The sequence below is a fragment of the Rana temporaria genome, chromosome 3 (genome assembly GCF_905171775.1).
Source record: "Rana temporaria chromosome 3, aRanTem1.1, whole genome shotgun sequence".
Classification (NCBI taxonomy): domain Eukaryota; kingdom Metazoa; phylum Chordata; class Amphibia; order Anura; family Ranidae; genus Rana; species Rana temporaria.
The window spans coordinates 477,620,243-477,645,865 of record NC_053491.1 but is presented as its reverse complement, the minus strand read 5'-3'; the positions used below and the strand labels follow the sequence as shown (position 1 = coordinate 477,645,865).

Here is a 25,623-nt window from a genome sequence, read left to right as displayed (position 1 = left end):
GTTTGGCTATGGGGCAGAAAGTGAAGGGAAATCTCTGCAATGGGACAAGAATGGTAAAAAAATTATCTGACAGGGGCTATAACCCTCCCTTACTCGATCCATAATGAAACTCATTCACATATTTGAATTGTAAATCAATGGGAGCGCCCCTTGTGGCCAGCGTAAATATGCGCCCACGATACGACGGCGTAGGAAACTTACGTCGGTCGGAAGAAGCCTGTTTTCAGGCGTATCTAGTTCTGTGGGCACAGCACACAGATACGACGGTGCATAGTTACACTTGCGCAGCATATCTCGAGATACGTCGGCGTAAGTGCTACGTGAATCCGGGCCTATATGTTTAACCAATGATGACACTGTGATGATGGGGGATGTAGCCTTATATGTGGAGATGATCCACTGTATGTTCAACATTGTTGAGGTTTCTGTATCACTGTATGCCTTATTGAAATAAATAATTGAAAATAAACTGGCTGCTGAGTGCCTAGGAGAAGGAAGATTGTCCTGTCAAACTAGAGGACTTAAAGGGTTTGTAAAGGAATTTTTTTTGTATCTTAATAGCTTTCTTTACCTTAATGCAGTGCTGTTTTCATGTCCTCATTGTTCGTTTTTGCTCTCAAGTTGCTGTAATTCTTCTCTGATCTCCACACTTCCTGGTTGTCTGTTTCCTGATAACCCCAGTACTGGGAGCTTTCTCTCTGTGGTCAGTAACTTCAAGGAGGTGTGATTACTGTGTGTCTAAAACCCCTCAGCACCAATCAGTTTCGTTTTCCAAACCATCACTGTCCTGTATTGGCTCTGTGGCTCTGTACAGCACAGAGGCAGGAAACAACATGCAAAAACAAAACTAGAAACTACAGGTACATTATATGATTGTTTTTTATCTATTTGTAATAGTTTTTCAAAAGGAATCAGTTAACTATTATGTCTCTATACCCTGTAAACAGTCATTTCAGCCAACATTTTTTAAATTATTTACAACTCCTTTAACCAGTTAAGCCCCGGACCAATATGCAGCCTAAAGACCCAAGGTGTTTTTACAGTTCGGGACTGCGTCGCTTTAACAGACAATTGCGCGGTCGTGCGACATGGCTCCCAAACAAAATTGGCGTCCTTTTTCCCCCCACAAATAGAGCTTTCTTTGGTGGTATTTGATCACATCTGCGGTTTTTAGTTTTTGCGCTATAAACAAAAATAGAGCGACAATTTTGAAAAAAATGCAATATTTTTAACTTTTTGCTGTAATAAATATCCCCCAAAAACATATATAAAAACATTTTTTTTCCTCAGTTTAGGCCGATACGTATTCTTCTACCTATTTTTAGTAAAAAAAATCGCAATAAGCGTTTATCGATTGGTTTGCGCAAAATTTATAGCGTTTACAAAATAGGGGATAGTTTTATTGCATTTTTATTAATTTTTTTTTTTTTACTACTAATGGCGGCGATCAGCAATTTTTTTCGTGACTGCGACATTATGGCGGACACTTCATACAATTTTGACACATTTTTGGGACCATTGTCATTTTCACAGCAAAAAATGCATTTAAATTGCATTCTTTATTGTGAAAATGACAGTTGCAGTTTGGGAGTTAACCACAGGTGGCGCTGTAGGAGTTAGGGTGCACCTAGTATGTGTTTACAACTGTAGGGGGGTGTGGCTGTAGGAATGACGTCATCGATCGTGTCTTCCCTATAAAGGGAATGACGCGATCGATGCGCCGACACAGTGAAGCACGGGGAAGCCGTGTTTACACACGGCTCTCCCCGTTCTTCAGCTCCGGGGAGCGATCGCGACGGAGCGGCTATAAACAAATAGCCGCGCCGTGGACCTCCGCATGTAGCGGGGGGGGGTCCCGATCGGACCCCCCACCCGCTAATAGGCAAGGACGTACATGTACGCCCATGTGCCTGTACGTGCCATATTGTGGACGTATATGTACATGCGGGGGTCGGGAACTGGTTAAAGAAACACTCTCCTCTGCTGTGTGCTGCCCAGACAGACAACCAAGAAAAAAAAAATCAGAAGTAACTAAACACAAACAAAACTAAAATATATATGTATATATATATATATATAGAACCTGGAAATCCCCCACTCTTGGGTCACCTAGTCTAGGAACTTTCTGCTAGATTTGAAAGATTATAATAATTAGGGAAAAATACATATACAAATTAAAAATCAGTGACTGGCCCCACAAGTGCGCTTCTGGAAGAATGGTCAAACATTCCCATAGACACACTCCTAAACCTTGTGGACAGCCTTCCTAGAAGAGTTGAAGCTGTTATAGCTGCAAAGGGTGGGCCAACTCAATATTGAACCCTATGGACTATGGGCCTGATTCCCAAAAGAGATACGCAGGTGGAACTGCTGTTCAGTCTGTGCCTAACTTTGGAAAATATCCTCAAAAGGCTTTTTCCAAAGTTAGGCAGAAAATCTGACATGTGTAAGACACTTACACGGTCAGATCTTAGGATGCAGTACCACATCCGCCGCTGGGGGCATTTCTCATTGAAATGCCGCTTTGAGAATGCAAATGAGGACTTAAGCAGATCCACAACGCTTTTCATCATTGTGATTTCTGCGTAAGTTCCGATTTGCTTGCGCAAAACTAGGGCTGCTTTTACAAAGTGTAAAGTTAGTCACACCTTGTAAAGGCCCATTCAAGCGACGGCATTTGGTATGCATTCCTGAGGGAGAACTCCACGGCAATTTGTTAATTCAAAACCGGCATGGGTTCCCCCCCCCAGGAGCATACCAGGCCCTTAGGTCTGGTATGGGTTGTAAGGAGACCCCCCCTACGCCGAAAAATCGACGTAGGGGGTCCCCCTACAATCCATACAAGACCCGTATCCAAAGCACGCTACCCGGCCGGTCAGGAAAGGGAGTGGGGACGAGCGAGCGCCCCCCCTCCTGAGCCGTGCCAGGCCGCATGCCCTCAACATGGGGGGGTTGGGTGCTCTGGGGCAGGGGGGCGCACTGCGGGCCCCCCCACCCCAGAGCACCCTGTCCCCATGTTGATGAGGACAGGACCTCTTCCCGACAACCCTTGCCATTGGTTGTCGGGGTCTGCGGGCGGAGGCTTATCGGAATCTGGGAGTCCCCTCAAATAAGGGGGCCCCCAGATACCGGCCCCCCACCCTAAGTGAATGGATATGGGGTACATCGTACCCCTACCCATTCACCTGGAGGCAAAAAGTTAAAGTTATTAAACACACAACACAAGGGTTTTTAAAATAATTTATTAGTCTGCTCCGGAGGCCCCCCCTGTCTTCTTTATTAGCTCTAATACCAGGGGGGGCTTCTTCTTCCACTCTCCGGGGGTCTTCTCCGCTCTCCGGGGGGGTTTCTTCTTCCGCTCTCCGGGGGGGGTCTTCTCCGCTCTCCGGGGGTCTTCTTCTATCTTCGCCGCTCTCCGCTGTTGACTCGGCGAACCCCGGTTCTTCTGCAGCTGTCCGGTGCCTTCTTCTTCAGCGCTGGCTGCCTGCTATCTTCGTGTGTTAGCTCAATTACTAACAGGCAGCCAGCGTGGTCTTCTGTGACGTCACCTTCTTCTCTTCTGTTCTTCTCCCCTCTTCCGATGTTGAAACGTCGCCTCTTGTCACTGCAATGATGGAAGCGCGCCTTGCATCCCATTTATATAGGCATCACTGTCCCATCATGCTCCAGTAGGTACCCACGTGGTGGGTGCACGTGGGTAGGCACCCACCACGTGGGTACCTGCCGGAGCATGATGGGACGGTGATGCCTATATAAATGGGATGCAAGGCGCGCTTCCATCATTGCAGTGACAAGAGGCGACGTGTCAACATCGGAAGAGGGGAGAAGAACAGAAGAGAAGAAGGTGACGTCACAGAAGACCGCGCTGGCTGCCTGTTAGTAATTGAGCTAACACACGAAGATAGCAGGCAGCCAGCGCTGAAGAAGAAGGCACCGGACAGCTGCAGAAGAACCGGGGTTCGCCGAGTCAACAGCGGAGAGCGGCGAAGATAGAAGAAGACCCCCGGAGAGCGGAGAAGACCCCCCCCGGAGAGCAGAAGAAGAAACCCCCCCTGGAGAGCGGAGAAGACCCCCGGAGAGTGGAAGAAGAAGCCCCCCCTGGTATTAGAGCTAATAAAGAAGACAGGGGGGGCCTCCGGAGCAGACTAATAAATTATTTTAAAAACCCTTGTGTTGTGTGTTTAATAACTTTAACTTTTTGCCTCCAGGTGAATGGGTAGGGGTACGATGTACCCCATATCCATTCACTTAGGGTGGGGGGCCGGTATCTGGGGGCTCCCTTATTTGAGGGGACTCCCAGATTCCGATAAGCCCCCGCCCGCAGGCCCGACAACCAACGGCAAGGGTTGTCGGGAAGAGGTCCTGTCCTCATCAACATGGGGACAGGGTGCTCTGGGGTGGGGGGGCCCGCAGTGCGCCCCCCTGCCCCAGAGCACCCAACCCCCCCATGTTGAGGGCATGCGGCCTGGCACGGCTCAGGGGGGGGGGGGGGGCGCTCGCTCGTCCCCACTCCCTTTCCTGACTGGCCGGGTAGCGTGCTTTGGATACGGGTCTGGTATGGATTGTAGGGGGACCCCCTACGTCGAATTTTCGGCGTAGGGGGGGTCTCCTTACAACCCATACCAGACCTAAGGGCCTGGTATGCTCCTGGGGGGGGGAACCCATGCCGGTTTTTTCTTTGAAAATTGGCATGGAGTTCTCCCTCTCAGGAATGCATGCCGAGCGACGCTGTAATTTTTTTTTATAATTATTTGTTTTCCCGGCGCGTATATTTTTTTTCACCCGTCGCAACTTTAGTGTCCCGTCGCAATCCACAAAGCCCGGCGTCAATTACGTTCGCGCGCTGCACGTCGGAAAAATTACGTCACACGCATGCGCAGTACGGCCGGCGCGGGAGCGCGCCTCATTTAAATTTTAAACGCCCCCCGGAGAGGAGGACCGCCTTGCGACGGAGGCACTTAAGTTACACGGCGTGTAATTTCTAGGTAAGTGCTTTGTGGATCAGGCACTTAGGTAGAAATTTTAAGTCAGTGTAACTTAACTGCTGAAAGTTAAGTTAGGCAGCTTTTTTGGGAATTTGGCCCTAAGAGTGGGATGCCATTAAAGTATGGTGTCCCAATACTTTTGGTAATATAGTGTATTTAAAGTCTATATTTTAAATACAGGGATGTGAGGGGGCTTGGGGAATTTCAGGTTGTGGTTTTGAAGTGTTTTTGTACACTTTGTTTTGACATTCTATTACTGTACAATTTAATATGTTAGCTTTTAAAACAATACAAAGTGGTACTTTGGAAAAAAGTTCACAAAATATACTATTAAGTTTTTCTAAAGCGGAGTTCCACCCAAAACTGGAGCTTACACATTAAGGCCTCCTCCCCAGCTCCTGTTTGTGAAAGGGAGAAGGGGGAAATTGGAAGCAGAAGTTCCCCTTTCCTAAGTCTTCCGGGATACATGACAGGTCCTAGAAGTCTTTGGGACCAGTCACAGAGCACAGCGCCACTCGCACATGTGCATTGGGCACCCTTCTCTGAAGCCGCAAGCTGTCAAAGCTGGGGTGCCCATAGTAGAGACTCCGGTGCCTCTGAGGAAGGACACGGGTAGAAAACGGCTGGGGTATATACACCGCTGGATCGTGGGACACAATTTTTTTTAGAGTAAACTTTCTTTTCGATTTTAGTTCTAAATTAAAGTATAGCCTCTAAAGTGGGAATACATAAGTGATATGATGGAATGTACCATCATCCAGAAATTTAAGTATAGAAGGATTGGGTCTAAGGTCCCCAAACCAGAGAGCCAAAGAAAAAGGGGGGGGGGCATTCGGACTATTGTGGTACTGATAAAATAGATATCAATTATACAAATATAAAAACACAAAAATTATTTTATTGAATACAACATCAATAAAACACAATAAAGGGTTACAGAATTAAAATGGTGACGACTATACACAACACCGATAATCTCATCCCCAAAGGAGAAGGAAACGGTAAATTCAGGGTCACAACAATCATCTTGACTAGTTTCGCGGCGAAGGCTGCTTCATCCGAAGAATGTTTAAAATTAGATTGACAAACAATCGATGGTTATACATTAAACAAAACTACAATAAGTAGATTGGGGACAAGGGCTCAGCTGCTTACCTATAGAACCCGCGGGCAAGGACAGCGGGGATCACCAAACAAGGTCCCATGCGGCAACCAGGGGGGACACATATGTGGACGCACCTACTTGCCAGATATGTAAGATAAAAAGAGTGATTAATATCTAAAGCCCAGGCCTTGGACTAGTGGGGAGTACATAAACACACGTGATAACTGCCAATAGTAAAAGTGTAAAATTGTGTGGTGGTGTGGGTGGGAAAGGAGCGAAAGGGGGTGTGGAGCAGGAAAAGGAGGAAAGGGGAGGGAAAAGGGAAGGGAGGGAAAAAAAGGGGGGGAGGGGGAGGTAAAGAGGAGGGGAGGGGGAAGGGGGAGGGTAGAGGAGGGGAGGGGGAAGGGGGAGGGTAGAGGAGAGAAAGTGTGGAAATGAAGAGAGAGCAAGGTAAATAAGAAAAGAAAACAAGAGTGGAAATGTGTACCTTAGATACAGGAAAGTAAGTAGTACGTGTGAAGGGTCCCGGGAGCAGGATCCCAACTGGAACATTCGCTGAAAAGCATATGTTAACTCAGCAGGAATGTCGATGAAGATGGAATGTGTGAAGATGAGGGACCACATAGAATCCCAAAGTGGCGTCAGGGTAGTGACGCCAGCACAGTGACACCTAATAATAGAAAAAGGGGTATAAAATCAGGGGTTATAAATATATGTATATATATATATATATATATATATATATATATATATATATATATATATATATATATATATATATATATATATATATATATATATATATATATAAGGGTGATGGTGAATAAAAAAGGAAAAGGGGGGAGGAAGGGGATGAACAAGGTCGGGCTGAAAAGGATACTAAGCGAGGCTAGCGATATCTTACTGTGGACTGGGTGAAGCCACAGCGATCCCGGGATCCGGCATCCATTGCGCTGGAAACAGGGGAGTCCTGCTTAAATGCTCCCTATCCGGTGGCACTGACACACGTGGACAACCACCGTTGCGCAGTGTCGCCGGATCTGACCGCCCACACGGCGACAGCGCGATCAGTTTGCGTATGCGCCGCGTGTCAGTACCCCAAGGTGTGAGGGACGGAAGCCCGCACAGGGACGCATACAGGTGAGGTACAACCCCAAGGGGCAGGACTAGTTAGCCCCACCAGGGCGGTCACCTGATCGTCGCCGGAAAGCAGTCCGGAGAAGCCCAGACTTACCCATAAAGAGCGGAGAGTGGCAAGCAGTCCAATTAAGTAAAAATAAATACATGTAAAAAGGTGTGTACAAGTAAATACAATAGGTAAAAATAAGATGCAATTAATGTAAATAAAATACAGTTACAATGAGCATTACATAAAGGTGCCCACTAAATAATGGGCACCAAGGTGAGCTAGGACGAATTGCGGACGATTAAGGCATATGAGGGGTAAGAACAAGAGCCTCCGACGGCATCGCCATGCGTGCCACTATGGCAACAATAAGCCGAGGGGGATCATGGCGCTCACACGGGACAGGTGACATACACTCAAGGTGATAAGAGATACTCAATATATCCACGCGGTTGTAGCTCGCATTGGGCAGATTAAGCATTAGTCTATGGGAGTTGGAGTTGTCCAGAACAGTCTGATGGTAATTCAGACAATGGACAGGGGGGTAATCCCAACCCTCATATCCAGACTGTGCCAAAACAATTTGCAATAAGAAGTCGCTTAAGACACACCATCAAATGTAGGAAACTTCATGGGGTGGGGTAAAATATTATATAGTCAGAGGCTACTCCCCGATATTGGGGAGTGCTTGGTGGGCGGGATTACCAACCCCAGTGCCTGTCGCAGGCCGCCCTACAGGGGCCCAGGTGTGTTATCCACCTAATTAAGAATTAAAGTATAGCCTCTAAAGTGGGAATACATAAGTGATATGGTAGAATGTACCACCGTCCAGAAATTTAAGTATAGAAGGATTGGGTCTAAGGTCCCCAAACCAGAGAGCCAAAGAAAAAAGGGGGGCAATTGGACTATTGCGGTACTAATAAAATAGATATCAATTATACAAATACAAATATAAAAACACAAAAATAATTTTATTGAATACAACATCAATAAAACACAATAAAGGGTTACAGAATTAAAATGGTGACGACCGTACACAACACCGATAATCTCATCCCCAAAGGAGAAGGAAACGGTAAATTGAGGGTCACGACAATCATCTTGACTAGTTTCGCGGCGAAGGCCGCTTCATCAGAAGCATGTCTAAAATTAGATACATCAATATGCTTCACCTCAACGCGTTTCACCATAGACATTATCATCAGGAGACTGGCCGGATTGGACTAAACCACTTCTGGATGAACTGAACTCACTGAGAACTACCTTTGAGTACAAAACCCCAAAACCATCACACTTATTAAACACAGAAGGGCAATACCTCAAGCTCATATTGGTCCTACTGTATATTGGGACACCTTCAGCTAGTGATACATAGTTGACATTCAGTAGTCCATTAGAATAAACACTTGGTAGGAGACCATGTTTGCTAGACATGGGCAGGGATGGCAAAATTAAAAATTAAATTATAATAAAAGTAAATCAGCAAAAAATGTTTAACAAAAACACATTAAAAAGTATTGAAAGTTAAGAAAATGTTAACATTGGACATGCCCTTTCCATGAACTAAAGGAAAGGACTGTTTTGCAAGCTGGTATGGAAGCACTTGAAGTGTCAAGTGGTATACCAGCATGTGTTGTGTGGGAGACCCCTTGGAAGGTTAACAAAGCTGTTGCATTGGCAGCTGGAGCTAAGGGTAATTCATGAGGTCAGATTGCTAAGAGTCATTCATGAGGTCAGATTGCTAAGGGTCAATCATGAGTCCGGAATTGCTAAGCGTCATTCATGAGACCGGATTGCTAAGAGTCATTCCTGAGATCGGATTGCTAAGAGTCATTCATGAGTTCGGATTGCTAAGAGTCATTCATGAGATTGGATTGGTAAGAGTCATTCATGAGATTGGATTGGTAAGAGTCATTCATGAGACCGGATTGCTAAGAGTCATTCATGAGTCTGGATTGCTAAGCGTCATTCATGAGATTGGATTGGTAAGAGTCATTCATAAAACCAGATTGGTAAGGATCATTCATGAGATTGGATTGCTAAGGGTCATTCATGAGGCCGGATTTCTAAGGGTAATACATGAGATCGGATTGCTAAGAATCATTCATGAGTCCGGATGGTTAAGCGTCATTCATGAGATTGGATTGGTATGGATCAATCATGAGACCAGATTGCTAAGGGTAATTCATGAGATCGGATTGCTAAGGGTCATTGATGAGATTGGATTGCTAAGGCTAATTCATGAGGTCAGATTGCTAAGGGTCATTCATGAGATCGGATTACTAACGATAATTCATGAGATCGGATTGCTAAGGGTCATTCTTGAGATCGGATTACTAAGGGTCATTCATGAGATCAAATTGCTAAGAGTCATTCATGAGATCGGATTGCTAAGGGTCATTCATGAGATCAGATTGCTAAGAGTCATTCATGAGATCAGATTGCTAAGAGTCATTCATGAGACTGGATTGCTAAGGGTAATTCATGAAGTCAGATTGCTAAGTGAAAGAGTATGCTAGCAAACCAAAGGAATAGAAGACATGCCTGGTCTCTGCTATGTTCAGCTTAAACACCACATCAATACCAACCAATAAAAAATATACATCAACAAAAAACATAAGAAAATTTTTAGTAGACAGTGGGGTAGATTCAGGTAGCTGCGCTTGATGTTACGGCGGCGCAGCGTATTGTATTTACGCTACGCCGCCGCAACTTACAGGAGCAAGTGCAGTATTCACAAAGCACTTGCTCCGTAAGTTGCGGCGGCGTAGCGTAAATGGGGCCGGCGTAAGCGCGAAATTCAAATGTGGAAGGGGGCGTGTTTTATGTTAATCTATGATGACCTGACGTGATTGACGTTTTGTACGAACGGCGCATACGCCGTCTGTGTACATATCCCAGTGTGCATTGCTCCCAAGTACGCCGCAACGACGTATTGGTTTCGACGTGAACGTAAATTACGTCCAGCCCTATTCGCGGACGACTTGCGCAAACGACTTAAAAAATTCAAATTTCGACACGGGAACGACGGCCATACTTAACATTGCGTGCGCCACCTAATAGCAGGAGCAATGTTACGCCGTAAAAAGCCTTACGCAAGCAACGTAAAAAAACTACCGCCGGGCGCACGTACGTTTGTGAATCGGCATATCTAGGTAATTTGCATACTCTACGCCGAAAACAATGGAAGCGCCCCTAGCGGCCAGCGTAATATTGCACACAATTATACGCCGCCGCATTCAAGTTACGTCGGCGGAGGAAGCCTATTTTTTAAGCGTATCTGCCTTTGAGAATCAGTGTAACGATACGCCGGCGCAGATTTGAAACAGGTACCTGAATCTACCCCAGTATGTTGTATAAGGGAGGGTTTTCAATGCAAACAATGTGGATAAATGAATAAAAAGTATAAAGACAACTAAAAACAAACACACATGGCAGCTGGGAATATTCCACTCTGGGGCCACCTACACCAGGAACTGTATGCAAAATTTGGTAGATTATAATAATTAAGAAAACAATAAAATAAATATAAAAAAAAGAAAATTGGTGTGTGAATTGCCCGGAAAGAGAAAGAATATGCTGAAAAAAGGAATAGAAGACACACCTGCAGCTAAACCACCACATCAATACCAACCAATAAAAAAAGATACATGAACACAAAAGATTAAAACCTTCCATTAGACTGTTTGTTGTATAAGGAAGGGTTGCAATGCAAACAATGTGGACAAAGTAGTGTTACGCTTACCCCTGACACAGGTGGTCAGACACTATAGCTGACCTCTGTGTTCTTCACCTATAGCACCCCCCTTTCCCATAAGGCAAGCAGTTCTATCTGTGCTCCGTTTTCCCCAGAGCTTATACACAATGCTATAGTGCCTGGCTACCACGCCAGGGCTTGCGACTTTCATATAATGTCTGGTCCCTGCAATATGGATGAAAATCATTGAGAAAAATAGCACAGACACAGACAGTACACACACCACGTAGCTTTAGGTGCACACTGCAGAGGACACGGCATTACACACCAAGTAGCTTTAGGTGCAAACTACAGAGGACAAAGGCAATACACACAAAGTAGCTTTATGGTGCACACTGCAGAGGACACGGGCAATACACCACATGAGAATACTGCAGCTAGCACAATCACCTGCCTGCCAGTAAATTAGGAAGAGCTGATCTAGTTAAACTATACAGTGTATAAATATATATACAACACCTGGGATGTATATATATCCTCTACACACTGTAACTTTAACTGAATAGCCTGCCTGCTCTATCTACCTGCAAAAAATGACACTCTCTCTCTGTCTCTCTCTGTTCTCTCTTAACCACCGCAACACACTACACAAGGCCGACCTGCAGATGGCCTTTTATAGTGTGGGGCGTGTACTAAACCCCCTGAGCCATAATTGGCCAAAGCCACCCTGGCTTTGGCCAATTATGGCTCTCTGTTTTTTGCAAGCTGTGATGGGCCAAGCATGCAGGTCATAGTGCATGCCTCCGCCAATCATAAGCCAGCAATGCACTGCGATGTCGCAGTGAATTATGGGCTGTGAAACGCCACTCGAATTTGTCGCGAACGGCCCAAAACACACAATGTTCGAGTGGAACATGAGTTCGACTCGAATACGAAGCTCATCCCTAGCCGACAGTGTCTTCCCATAGAGATAAGCGATGGCAAGATGGCCACCGCTAATCTCTATGCACTTGGAGGACCAGAGTGACGTCATGATGTCATGATGTCACTTCCAGGTTCTCGGGCCATGTAAACACGTTTCTTCTTTTTATTTTCCTAAAGCAAAAGATTTTGTTTTTTTGTTTTTGTTTTTGATTGTTTGCTTTTAAAGGTAGAGGGGAAAGTTATGCCGCATACACATGACCATTTTTCATGACGAGAAAAATGAAATGTTTTAGATTGGTCGTGAAAACCGGTCGTGTGTATGCTCCATAGCAGTTTCCTCGACGAGAAATCTGCCCGCAAAAAAAATAGAACCTGCTCTATTTTTTCTCGTTGTTTTTCCCATCTGTCTTTTTCTTTTGGTGAAAAACGCTTGTGTGTATGCTTTCCCGAGGGGGAAAAAACGTGCATTCTCAGAAATGAGCAAAAGCGTCCCAAAGGGTGGCGCCATTTTAATGGAACTTCCCCTTTATAGTGCCACTGTACGTTTTTGAATGTCACCACGCTTTTCTCAAGCGTTTTTTTCATGATCGTGTGTATGCAAGACAGGCTTGAGAGTAATCACGTCGAGAAAAACTTTTTTCTTTTTTTTGCTTGACCGGAAAACGGTTGTGTGTACGCGTCATTAGAGTCTTTTAGACCCCATATCTCTCCATAAGGAGGACCTGTTATGCTGTTATCACAAGGAATGTTTTGGGAGTGATACAAAAATTAAAATTAAAAGAACAGTGTAAAAATTGCAGAAAAAAATGCAAAATAAATTGCATGAGGATCATAGAGATATGACCGTCAGAGGCTCAGGCGCAACGTTATGACGTCACGCACGGGTTCCCGGAAGTAAACAAAGCTGTGATTGCGGCTAGTAAGCATGAGATCGGTGTCACGGAAGCATGAATCAGACGTACAACAATAGATAAATGAAATAGGAAGGCTTTATTGAAAACCAAACAGCAAGGTAAAAGTCCAAACGGATGATCAAACAGTGCAGAGTCCTCCACCGGAGCCAGGGATCAGGAACCAGAAGGATAGTCCGAACGAAGCCAGGGATCAGGAACCAGAAGGATAGTCCGAACGAAGCCAGGGATCAGGAACCAGAAGGGTAGTCCGAACGAAGCCAGGGATCAGGATCCAGAAGGGTAGTCCGTGGAAGCCGGGTCGGTAACCAAAAGCAGCAGCACAATCTCAGGAGCATGTGAATACAAGAGGACCAAGCAAGGAACTGAAGCAACAGACCTCCTATATATATGCAAGGCATCCAGCTCCTCCCAGTGGGAAGGAGGAGCCGCAGGGTGTGGTAAGTTATAAGAAGCCCAGAAACTAACATGGCCGCCAGCACATGTCAGATGAAAGAAGCCAGCAAGAGGTAAGACCATGACAATCAGTGACTAATTTTTTATCTTATTGACCCCACATCTCTCCATAAAGAGGACCTGCCACAAACCATTCCTATTACAAGGGATGTTTACATTCCTTGTAATAGGAAAAAAGTGTAAAAAAAAGTGTAAAAAAAAAAAATTAAGTAAAAAAAATAATAATAATAAAACAATTAAAACACCCCTTTCCCCGCCATTCAAACCACACATGTGAGGTATCGCCGCGTGCATTAGAGCGCATTTTTAAGATTTTTAAGTATCAAAGTTTGGCGCTATTCCATGAGTGTGCGCAATTTTAAAGCGTGACATGTTAGGTATCTTTTTACTCAGCGTAACATCATCTTTCATGTTTTATAAAAGACGTTTTGTTATTTTTTAATTTATAAAACAATTTTTTTTCCAAAACAAAGGCGTTTGAAAAATGATTGCACAAATACCTGCAAGATAAAACGTTGCAATGACCGCCATTTTAATCCCTATGGTGTCTGCTAAAAAAAAAAACATATTAAACGTTTGGGGGTTCTAAGTAATTTTCTAGCAAAAGAATGATGATTTGTACATGAAGGAGAGAAGTGACAGAATAGGCCCGGTATGGAAGTGGTATAAAAGCCCTGTATTAAAGTGGTTAAATGAGAAAAATTATGAAATAACATTCATACTTTTAGTCTAAAGAAGTATCATCTAAGTTGAAAATTATATACCGTATTTATCGGGGTATTGCGCGCTCCGGCGTATAGCGCGCACCCTTAATGTGTACCCGCATTCCTGTAAAAAAAACATTTTAGTACTTACAGTTTTGGTGTCTTGCGCGGCGTCCATCGGCGGCCTTGTTGGGTCCGGTGTCCGTCTGCGGCTTCGGTGGTGTCCTCCTCGTCGGGTCTGTCTACGGCTTCGGTGGTGTTCTCCTCGTCGGGTCCGTCTGCGGCTTCGTTGGTGTCCTCCTCGTTGGGTCCGGCGTTCCTTCTGCGGCTTCAGTGGTGTCCTCCCGGCTTCTCCCGCGATGTCTCCCCGTCAAATCGCTGCTTCCCGTGTTCAGTTTGAACGCCTCCGCCGACGTATACCGAGTGCAGTACCCTCGGCTACATTCGACCAGGCTCAGCTTCGCTCGTGCTCACGCTCTGTGACGTTTATGCGTGAGCACGAGCGAAGCCGAGCCTGGCCGAATGTAGCCGAGTGTACTGCACACGGTATATGTCGGCGCAGGCATTCAAACTGAGCACGGGAAGCGGGTGTCGGCGTATATTGCGCACCCACAATTTCCCCCTTATTTTAAGGGGAAAAAAGTGCGCGGTATACGCCGATAAATACTGTATGTTTTTAAATGTTATTTTGCTGTTTTTTGGTTGATGGATTGCATAAAAAAATAAATAATTTGCAAGACAATGTCATCAAAAGATAGATGAGTTTGTCTTAAAAAAAATTATACATGTACTGTATCCCATTGTTATTATAAGTAATGCAAACAATTATTGCTGAATTAATAGGCCCATAGTGAAATGTAAAAATAACTCTGGTCTATAGGGGTGTAAAGATGGGAGAGCTGAGGTTGTTATTTAACAATATATACAAGGAGGATATTTTTTTTTCTTTTCTCAAAAGATTTTTCAAATGCCTATAAAACACAGTAGCTAAATGCTAATTCTATGTGTCCTCTCTATTCTGTGGCTGTTTTGTGTTTTGTCTCTCAAAATGTAACTGATGCATAAACTACAGACTACATGCCGTATATGTTGATCTCTTGCTCTTGGTATTGTAAGCTTCATATAGGAATTATACAATAAAACTTGAATCTGGAGCGTAATATAAAAGTCATATTTTTAACCATGTTCTGATTGTATTTTTATCTTTCTACAACCATTTCTATAAATCTTATAGCGCAAATTCTTGCTCAGAAATGTAATAAATTGTTTTTCTTTTCAAGAAAAAAATATGAAGTTTAGGTAATATCTTTCACGAAAGGCAACGTTTTTTTAACATTTTAAATTTCTTTATCAGAGAAAGAGGGGGGACACGCTCCCTGTCACATACGGCACTCACAGTGCCTGCTTCTCTCCTGACAGGGAGAAACAGGCAAGCCACAGCTGAGGAGCCAAGCGGCTGGCCCGGCCCGGTATTCGGCGGCGGGGGGGGGGGGCGAACAGAGAGCGGTATGCCCGGAGAAGGAGGGGGGACACGCTCCCTGTCACGTACTCACAGTGCCTGCTTCTCTCCTGACAGGGAGAAGCAGGCAAGCCACAGCTGAGGAGCCGAGCGGTATTCGGCGGCGGGGGGCTGATCTATATTCGCTCCATAAGACGCACAGGCATTTCCTCCCATTTTATGGGGAGGGGGAAGTGCGTCTTATGGTGCGAAAAATACGGTATATATATATATATATATATATATATATATATTAACAGGCGATTATGGCGATTTTTATTTCACATAGTATTTGCGCAGCAATTTTTCAAATGCAATTTATTTTTTATTTTTTATGAATTTAAAAACAAGAAAACATAATATATACCCCTTTTTTGTAAAATATGAAAGATGATGTTACACTGAGTAAATAGATACCTAAAATGTTACACCATTTACATATGCGTGAGCGACTTACGTATGCATTCTGTGCATCACATAAGCACATAGAGGGGGGCTTAAATGTTTATATTATTTTCTTATTTATTCATTTATTTATTTATTTATCAATTTTTTTCCTACAAAAAATGTTATTGAAAGTTGTTCACAAGTAAGACAAATAGTACAATAAAACATATGACTAAAGCCCTGTAAACACGATCGGTTTGTCTGATGAAAACGGACCGATGGACTGTTTTCATCGGCCAAACCGGTCGTGTGTGGGCCCCATCGGTTTATTTTCCATCGGTGAAAAAAAATAGAACATCCATCGGATTAGATTCCATCAGATATCCGATTGTGTGTACAGGGCTTAAGTTGTATCTTGTAAGTTCTACACGGTTTCCAACTAAGGGGAGAAGCAGAGGTCAAAATGTGTGAGTAAGAGCCGACAGATGCCGCCTCTACAAACCGCTAACAAAAAAGTAACATAAAGAAGCATATATTAGTATTCATACATTCGTATCAATTCGAACATCTGAATAGCTGAAAGTACTAAAATCCGAAAATTACGGAATTATGAATAAGCAACATAACGAACACGAGAAAATACGAACGTACGATTGGACAAACTTACTAGAATACAAAACACTGAAACAGCAAAAGAACGAAAATGACATCTATAACAAACTATTTGCATTCCGTATTTAAAATCCTTTGTCTTTTCTTAATTTTGTATATTCATATTTTGATTCGTATGTTAGTATTTTCATTTGTGTGTTTTTTAAATCCGTTTCTTTGTCTGTTCGTAAATTTGTGTACTCAAAGCGTTCTTTCGAATGGGCAGTGTAGTTAGTGACTAGTGAGTGATGTATCTTTCTTAATATCTTAGCCAATCAGCTTATCTCTTTTGTGCTGCGTCCCATTGGACAGTGTAAAGCCTCGTACACACGATCGGACTTCAAACAAACGTTTCCGTGGATTTTTGTCCGAAGGGAGTTGGCCGGACTTTTGTTGCCGAAAAGTTTGTCTGTTTGCAGAGCAAACTTTTGTCCGATGAAAACTTGCTCATTTTGAAGTTTGTTGGCAAAAAGTTACGAATCATTCAGTATAAATGAAAATAAAACTGTTACGAAAATACGAACGGTCCGAATAGGAAAACTTGCGTCTTACGAAATTACGAATCTTTACTAAGCTACGGAACAAGACGAAACAAAACAATTTTTTTTTTTGTTGTGCACATGTCTAACCCTGAGAGCTGGTTCACACTGGGGCGACTCGTCAGGCGACTCAGCCGCCTGACAAGTCGCGTCCCATTCTATTCACCAGAACCGTTCTAATAGGAGCGACGCAAGTCGCTCTGACTTAGAAAAAGGTTTTTGTGCGACTTCAGGGGCGACTCGGGGCGACTTGCATTGACTTCTATACAGAAGTCATTTTGCAAGTCGCCTCTGAAGTCTTCTTCAGGACGCCTTGCCGAGTCACCCCTGAAGGCGTGCCGCCCCAGTGTGAACCGGCTCTTATTGCACCTTTCAAGAGTTATCCATTTATTTATTTTTTACACTGTCCCTTTATGTATTTTATATCACTTGTATTTATATTACAAGGAATATAAACATCCCTTGTAATATAAATAAGGATGATCAGTCCTCTTTATGGAGAGATATGGGGACAAAAATATCCCAAATCTCTTCTTCATCTTTAAAAGCAAAAGATCAAAACAAAAATGTGTTTGATCATTTGCTATAAAAAAAAGCAAAAGACGTTGCTCCGGTCCTCTAAGGCCAAAGAGGCGGGGATGATCTAATGTGTAAACAAGGCAGATTGCCGTTCTGACAGAAGATACTCGCTGCGGGTCGACGTTACACTCACATGTCTAGCAGGCGACGTCACTTGTGACGCCGTGACACTGACATGGCTCTCCATCTGCGTTCACCACCAGGGTGGTTTGGGCCCCAAACACTGAGCGTGTTGTGCTGCTCGGGCGCCGGCGCCGCCCCCCCCCCTTTGAAGCTGCGTGGCTTCGATGGTTGCCATTGGTTTACGGCCATTATATATACTCCACCTTCACCACATCAACACCCTATGCTGACATATTTTCATGATACTTTTTGCACCTGTGGAATAATTCCTCCTTTATACCCTTGCAGGTACCTATGCAGGTACCTATGGTTGTACTTTTTCTCAGTTATTTTTACACTTCCACTATGGCTTTTATTTATGCCCTCTATGTTATGGTAAATAGATCTTTTATTCACGTGATATATATTTCTTACCCACATTGCTTGGAGCTTCCTTCCAGTTTATCAGCTGTGCAATTAACTCATTTCTAACCTATTCATTTCTACAGATACCCCTGGGAATTAATCATACAATATATTATATACACTACCAACTACACATACTCCAGCTGTTGACCGGTTACCCTACCTTCACATTCACTATTGATTGCTGGTGATACTGCCGTGCCTCTGACGTTACCGTCTCAGCTCCCAGGGATGATGTCTTCCATAGCCGCCCACTACCATTGATACCATCCTACAACCATACCTATATGCTATTGATAGGTGAGAATGTTTGGGACCTTTTTTGCATTGTATGTGTTTTACATAGTTTCTATTATATTATTTTAGCATTTTTCATTCTATTTTAGATACCCATTTACTGTGTATCTGCTCCTGACGATTGGTATAGTGACCACAAAACGCATAGAGCTTCTCCACAACGATACGTCACAGTATATGTTTAATATCTGCATTTTAATATTTTAATGGACCAATATATTTATTGTTACCTTGTTTATGTGCTACCATTACAAATTTGGCTCACATACCCAATGCCCATTACCATGTATGTTACTTTGAGACAAATATGTATGTAGCACGACCCCCAAAGGAGCTGCTGTTACCTCTGTCCTCCTGCCGTCTAGGGTACTGGATGAGAGCTGTAATAAAGTCAATGTCCACACGACAGGTGTCTTTTCTTTGCTTTTATTACACAATGGGGTAAAAATGGTAAATAGTAGAAAAGGTGAAGATATAGACAGTATGGAAGGTAACAGATTCAGATGTAACTGGTTACTGGAAACAGTCCTGCTTCCAACGACAACTTTCTTCGCCAGAGTGGGTACAGTGCATCTGGATAGGCCTCTCTCACCAGCCTAGCAGCCAGAGTGTCACTCAGAAACTTTAGGGTGAAGTCTCTGCCACAGACCCTCCTAAAGATGGAGATAGCTTTGGTCCAAAATCCTTCTCAACTGGATTCAGCACCCGGATATCCTTCAAAACAGCTTAATTATGTCAGGAACTGATAGGCGACCATCGTCCAACCTCTCAGAAACAAAGTGTCCTTCGATGAGCAATTAGGCCTCTCCTGAGACACCAGCCTCGTGCTCGGTATCTCGCAGACAGGTTCTCCATCAATCGGCTTCCTCCCACGGGACGGACAGCCCAGGACCACTTGCAAATAGCAGACCCAGTCTACACACCGGGCCCACAAGTAGATTAGGTGCTCCGGGCAAACGTTGTCCCAGAGCCAGGAACACTGCAACACTAACACACCCTGGCCAGGAGGGCCACACACGGGGGTGGTGGGACGACTGCCCAGGTGGATGGCGGCAAGACGAGGACGCCCAACCAATGGCGTCTGCCCCCTAAATACCCCACCCCAGCATGCACAGCAAGGTGATCAACCCTCCTGATTGGCTGCCGAGGAGAAATATCCACACGACCCTGACTCCACTGCTGCCACCTACTGTCTGGGGGTGACTGAAAGTCCCCAGAAAGCAAGCATGGGCACACAGTACAGCCAGAGCTGGGACAGAGGCCTTAAATTTAGCTAAATAAACATGGCCAGGGGCAACTAACTCTCTGGCCCCCTATAAATTTACAACAGCACCGGCTATGAAAGTAGCCAGGCACTACATGTACAACTAAGTATCGTCTAGACCTTATCTATCAAGACCTATCACTATTATACATTACCATGTATGCTACGTTGATACAATTAGGTACAATCTTGTATTGTCTAGACCAGGGATCCTCAAACTACGGCCCTCCAGCTGTTGTGGAACTACACATCCCATGAGGCATTGTAAAACTCTGACATTCACAGACATGACTAGGGCATGATGGGAAATGTAGTTCCTGAACAACTGGAGGGCCATAGTTTGAAGACCCATGGTCTAGACCTTATTTATTGAGACCTATGATTTAGTATAATTTATCAGTTTATATGTGTATGTTATGCCCTCTTTGCAATAATAAACAATATCTATTATAGTTGGTTCATATAACCTAGTAGTGTGCTTCATTTAAAGTCCCACAACTGAGCCCTTCCATTCAATCTATTGGGGATGGAGGTATATATAGTTATTGCCTCACTTAAAGTCCCAACCTTAACTTTAGTCTTAGCAATCTGTTCTGACAGAAGGTAAGGCATGGGTCCTGTGTCTTTGCAAACAAGGAACATGGATCCATGCCTTTCCCTAGTAAAAACACCTCCAACAGTTTAGTAAAACACTGGCTAGGCACACATATACCCCTTTGATTTCCCCTCATGTTAACCTTTTTGCAGCCAGTGTCATTAGTACAGGGACAGTGCATATTTTTTTGGTCTGATCACTGTATTACTGTCACTGGTTCCCAAAAAGTGTCAAAAGTGTCATTTAGTGTCAGAATGCCCACCGCAATATCACACTGTTCACCGCTATTGCTAGTAAAAAAATAAATAAAAATATCCCATAGTTTGTAGATGGTATAACTTTTGTGCAAACCAATCAATATACACTTATTGGGATTTTTTTTACCAAAAATATGTAGCAGAATACGTATTGGCCTAAATTGATGAACACATTTGATTTTTTTAGTCAATGTTTTTATTGGATGTGCTTTATAGCAGTATATAAAAAAAAATTATTTTTGTTTTTTTGCAAAATTGAAGTTCTTTCTTTTCATTTATAGAGCAACAATATGTAAGATATGTAAGGCAGGTATTATGATTTTATGATATCGCAATGTAAATAGAGAACAATTCAGGAGGAATTGAGGGAAAAATTGACTTTGTAGGCACATTAATATAAAAATACAAAATGTAATGTTTCACAAAGAAATAACATTTATATACATATAAAACAAGAAAATGAAATTATTGGTAAAAACAATACAGTACAAAATTGGGATCAACCAATGACCCTCTAATGGGAGTAACTCAATAATATTGTAGGTAATTGGCTACAGAGATGTCTATATAGTAATTGCCTATATTGAGTATAAATATCTCCTCAATGGGAGGTCCACAGGATCCACAATGAAAGACTTGTGCTCTACATGTTTCACAAAATATATTATCGCTTCATCAGGAGCCCATTAAATTGTATAGAGAGAAAACAGGTTTCAGTTAAATTGTCAAATACAACAACATTAGTTTAATTTTAACCACTTGAGACCCGCGCTATAGACGAAAGACGTCCACAGCGCGGCTCTCAAGTGCCGGGTGGACGTCCTGCTATTTACATTCCCCGCGTGCGCCGCTGGGGGCGTGCAGCGGGGAAACACTGTGCCTAGCGCATCGCTAAGAGGCCGATGCGTGTGCCTGGTGGCCGCGATGTCCGCCAGGTTCCCGCGATCGGCGGTGACAGCAGGGACGTGGAGCTCTGTGTGTAAACACAGAGCTCCACTTCCTTTTAGGGAGAGAGGAGACCGATGCTGTGTCCCTTGTACATAGGGACACAGCATCGGTCACCTCCCCCAGTCAGTCCACCTCCACACACAGTTAGAATCACTCCCAGTTTACACATTTAACCCCTTCCTCACCCCCTAGAGTTAACCCCTTCACTGCCAGTCACATTTATACAGTAATCAATGCATTTTTTAGCACTGTATAAATGTGAATGGTCCCAAAATAGTGTCAAAATTGTCCGATATGTCTGCCGCAATATCGCAGGCCTGACAAAAAAAAAACGCAGATCGCCGCCATTACTAGTAAAAAATAAAAAATAAATCATAAATCTATCTCCTATTTTGTAGGCGCTATAAGTTTTGCGCAAACCAATCAATATACGCTTATTGCGAAAAAGTAAAAAATGTTTTTTTTTTTAAATTTTCTGTCTTTTTTTGTATATGGCGCAAAAAATAAAAACCGCAGAGATGATCAAATACCACCAAAATAAAGCTATATTTGTGGGGGAAAAAATCATAAAAATATAATTTGGGTACAGCGTTGTATGACCGCGTCATTGTCATTCAAAATGCGTCAGCGCTGAAAGCTGAAAATTGGTCTGGGCAGGAAGGGGGTTTAAGTGCCCAGTAATGAAGTGGTTAAACAAAGTCAAACCATAAACATTATGGGCCAGATCCACAAAGAACTTACGGCGGCGTATCTATTGATACGCTGCGTAAGTTCTACGATGCGCAGTCGTATCTTTGTTTTGTATCCACAAAACAAGATACGCCTGAATGTGGGCTAGATCCGAGTGACGTACGTGTTAGTACGCCGTCGCATCGAAGGTGCATATTTACGCTGGCCGCTAGGTGGCGCTTCCGCGTCAAGTATGCAAATTAGCTAGATTCGCCGATCCTCAAACGTACGTCTGCCCGGCACATTTTTTTACGTAGTTTACGTAAGGCTTTTTTCAGCGTAACGTTACCCCTGCCTCTATGAGGCGTACGCAATGTTAAGTATGGATGTCGGGACAGCGTCAAATTTTTCGTCGTTTACGTTGTTTGAGTAAATCGTTCGCGAATAGGGCTTTGCGTAAGTTACGTTCACGTCGAAAGCATTGACTATTTGCGACGTGATTTCGCGCATGCGCACTGGGATACCCCATGGACGACGCATGCGCCGTTCATTCAAAACGTCAATCACGTTGGGTCACGATTCATTAGCATAAAACACGCCCACCTCTTCACAATTTGAATTAGGCGCGCTTACGCCGGCACATTTACGCTATACCGCTGTAACTTAGGACGCAAGTGCTTTGAGAATACAGCACTTGCCTCTTTAAGTTGCGGCAGCGTAGCGTAAATGAGATGCACTACGCCGGCCTATATATGCGCGGATGTACGTGGATCTGGCCCCAAATGTGAAACGCTCACCAAAATTTATTGATGCTGCTTTAAAAGTGTTTATAGAACCGCGGTCCATTTTTCCCTCAATTCCTCCTAAATTGTTCTCTATTTACATAACACTAGGACATGGCATATTTGTTCATTAACCACTTACCCCCCGGACCATATTGCTGCCCAAAGACCAGAGTACTTTTTGCGATTCGGGACTGCGTCGCTTTAACAGACAATTGCGCGGTCGTGCGACGTGGCTCCCAAACAAAATTGGCGTCCTTTTTTTCCCACAAATAGAGCTTTCTTTTGGTGGTATTTGATCACCTCTGCGTTTTTTTATTTTTTGCGCTATAAACAAAAATAGAACGACAATTTTGAAAAAAATTAATATTTTTTACTTTTTGCTGTAATAAATATCCCCCAAAAATATATAAAAAGACATTTTTTTTCCTCAGTTTAGGCCGATACGTATTCTTCTACATATTTTTCGTAAAAAAAAATCGCAATAAGCGTTTATTGATTGGTTTGCGCAAAAGTTATAGCGTTTACAAAATAGGGGGTATTTTTATGGCATTTTTATTAATATTTTTTTTACTAGTAATGGCGGCGATCAGCGATTTTTTTTTTCGGTATTGCGACATTATGGCGGACACTTCGGACATTTTTGACACATTTTTGGGACCATTGGCATTTTTATAGCGATCAGTGCTATAAAAATGCATTGGATTACTATAAAAATGCCACTGGCAGTGAAGGGGTTAACACTAGGGGGCGGGGAAGGGGTTAAGTATGCCTGGGTGTGTTCTTACTGTGGGGGGGGGGGTGGCCTCACTAGGTGAAACACTGATCCTCGGTTCATACATTGTATGAACCGAAGAAAAGCATTTCCCCTGCTGACAGGAACAAGAGCTGTGTGTTTACACACACAGCTCCCGTTCCCCGCTCTGTACCGAGCGATCGCGTGTGCCCGGCGGCGCGCGTGCGCCCCTAGTGGCGGCTAAAAGGCAGGACGTCATAATACGTGATCTCGCCTAGGAGAGCCACCTTGTGGACGTATTATGGCGGTGCGGCGACGGCAAGTGGTTAAGGATGTTGATTACCATCCAAGGGCAACAGTAATCAATCTTTTTCTTTATGATATCGCAAACATTTTTCAATTTAGTGATCATCATTGTTAATATTTACTCTTTATTTTCAGAAAATGAATGGCGGAAACGTGACTAAAGTTACAGAAGTTCTTTTACTCGGGTTTAGAAATTTTCACAAACTCAAAGGATTCATATTTGTTTGCCTTCTTTTGATTTACTGTGTGACAGTATGTATAAATCTTTTGATCATCATACTAGTGTCCTCCAGCAAAAGCCTCCATTCCCCCATGTACTTCTTTCTCAGCCAACTCTCATTATCAGACATCCTGCTGACCACAGACATTATCCCCAATGCCCTTGTAAGTGTAATAAACAATGGGTCCACTATGTCCCTCATGGGTTGCTTTTCTCAGTTTTATGTTTTTGGTGGCTTGGAGTCCTCAGAATGTTTCATATTAACTATAATGGCTTATGACAGATATATGGCCATCTGCTACCCCCTCCGATATTCCTTGATGATGAGTTTCCCAACTTGCCTGAAGTCAGTCCTATGTTCTTGGTTGTTGAGTTTCATCTTCATCCTTGTGACCACTTTAATGCTATCTACTCTGGAGTTCTGTGGTCCAAATGTCATTGACCATTTCTTCTGTGACTTTGCTCCTATTATAGAATTATCTTGTTCAGAAACTTCAGCCGTTCAAATGGAGGTTGTCTTGTTGAGCATTCCTGTGATGGTTTTCCCTTTGATTATAATCATTGTATCATACGGGTGTATAGTCATGGCTATACTACGCCTCTCATCCAACATTGATCGATGGAAAACTTTCTCCACCTGCAGTTCTCATTTGACCGTTGTCTGCATATTCTATGGAACGCTAATTACGATATATATACTTCCACCAAAGGGGTTATCTTTGTCTATAAGCAAAGTCGTTTCTATATTGTACACGATGGTGACACCGATGCTCAATCCTCTAATATACAGTCTAAAGAATAAGGATATCAAAGATGCTGTTAAACATTTTGCTCATATCTGGGCACATCGAGCACTGTAAAAATGAGTTCTTATGAATGTGTTACTGGTATTCAGTTTCTTGAGAAGGAAAGTACAAAGTCCAGACAGATTCCCCATGGAGGTGGAGTGACGGTCCTCCTGTTTACGAGTGTTTTCCCAACACTGAGGCCCCATACACACGGGAGGATTTATCCGCGGATACGGTCCAGCGGACCGTTTCCGCGGATAAATCCTCTCGAGGATTTCAGCAGATTTTAATGCGATGGAGTGTACTCACCATCGCATTGAAATCCGCACCGAAATCCTCTGGCGATGACGTGTCGTGCGGTCGCCGCGATTATGACGCGGCGACGGGCGCGACGCTGTCATATAAGGAATTCCACGCATGCGTTGAATCATTGCGACGCATGCGGGGGATCCCTTCGGACGGATGGATTCGGTGAGTCTGTACAGACCAGCGGATCCATCCGTTGGGATGGACTTCAGCAGATGGATTTGTTGAGCATGTCAGCAAATATTCATCTGCTGGAAATCCATCCCAGGGGATAAATATCCGCAGATAAAGATCCGCTGGCGTGTACACACCATAGGATCTATCCGCTGAAACCCATTTGCTGGGATTTATCTGCGGATGGATTC

General features: G+C 43.6%; 1 protein-coding gene across 1 annotated transcript; it reads left to right on the top strand.

The window, feature by feature from the left end:
- Nucleotides 1-24,070: 24,070 nt before the first annotated feature.
- Nucleotides 24,071-25,024, top strand: LOC120930761 (olfactory receptor 11L1-like). Its single transcript, XM_040341933.1, has one exon. It carries the CDS (start codon nt 24,083-24,085, stop codon nt 25,022-25,024), a length of 942 nt encoding a protein of 313 aa, XP_040197867.1. The 5' UTR covers nt 24,071-24,082.
- Nucleotides 25,025-25,623: the final 599 nt, after the last annotated feature.

Excerpts from the sequence above, each read along its gene's own strand:
- LOC120930761 (XM_040341933.1), top strand. The coding sequence starts at position 24,083 with ATGAATGGCGGAAACGTGACTAAAGTTACAGAAGTTCTTTTACTCGGG.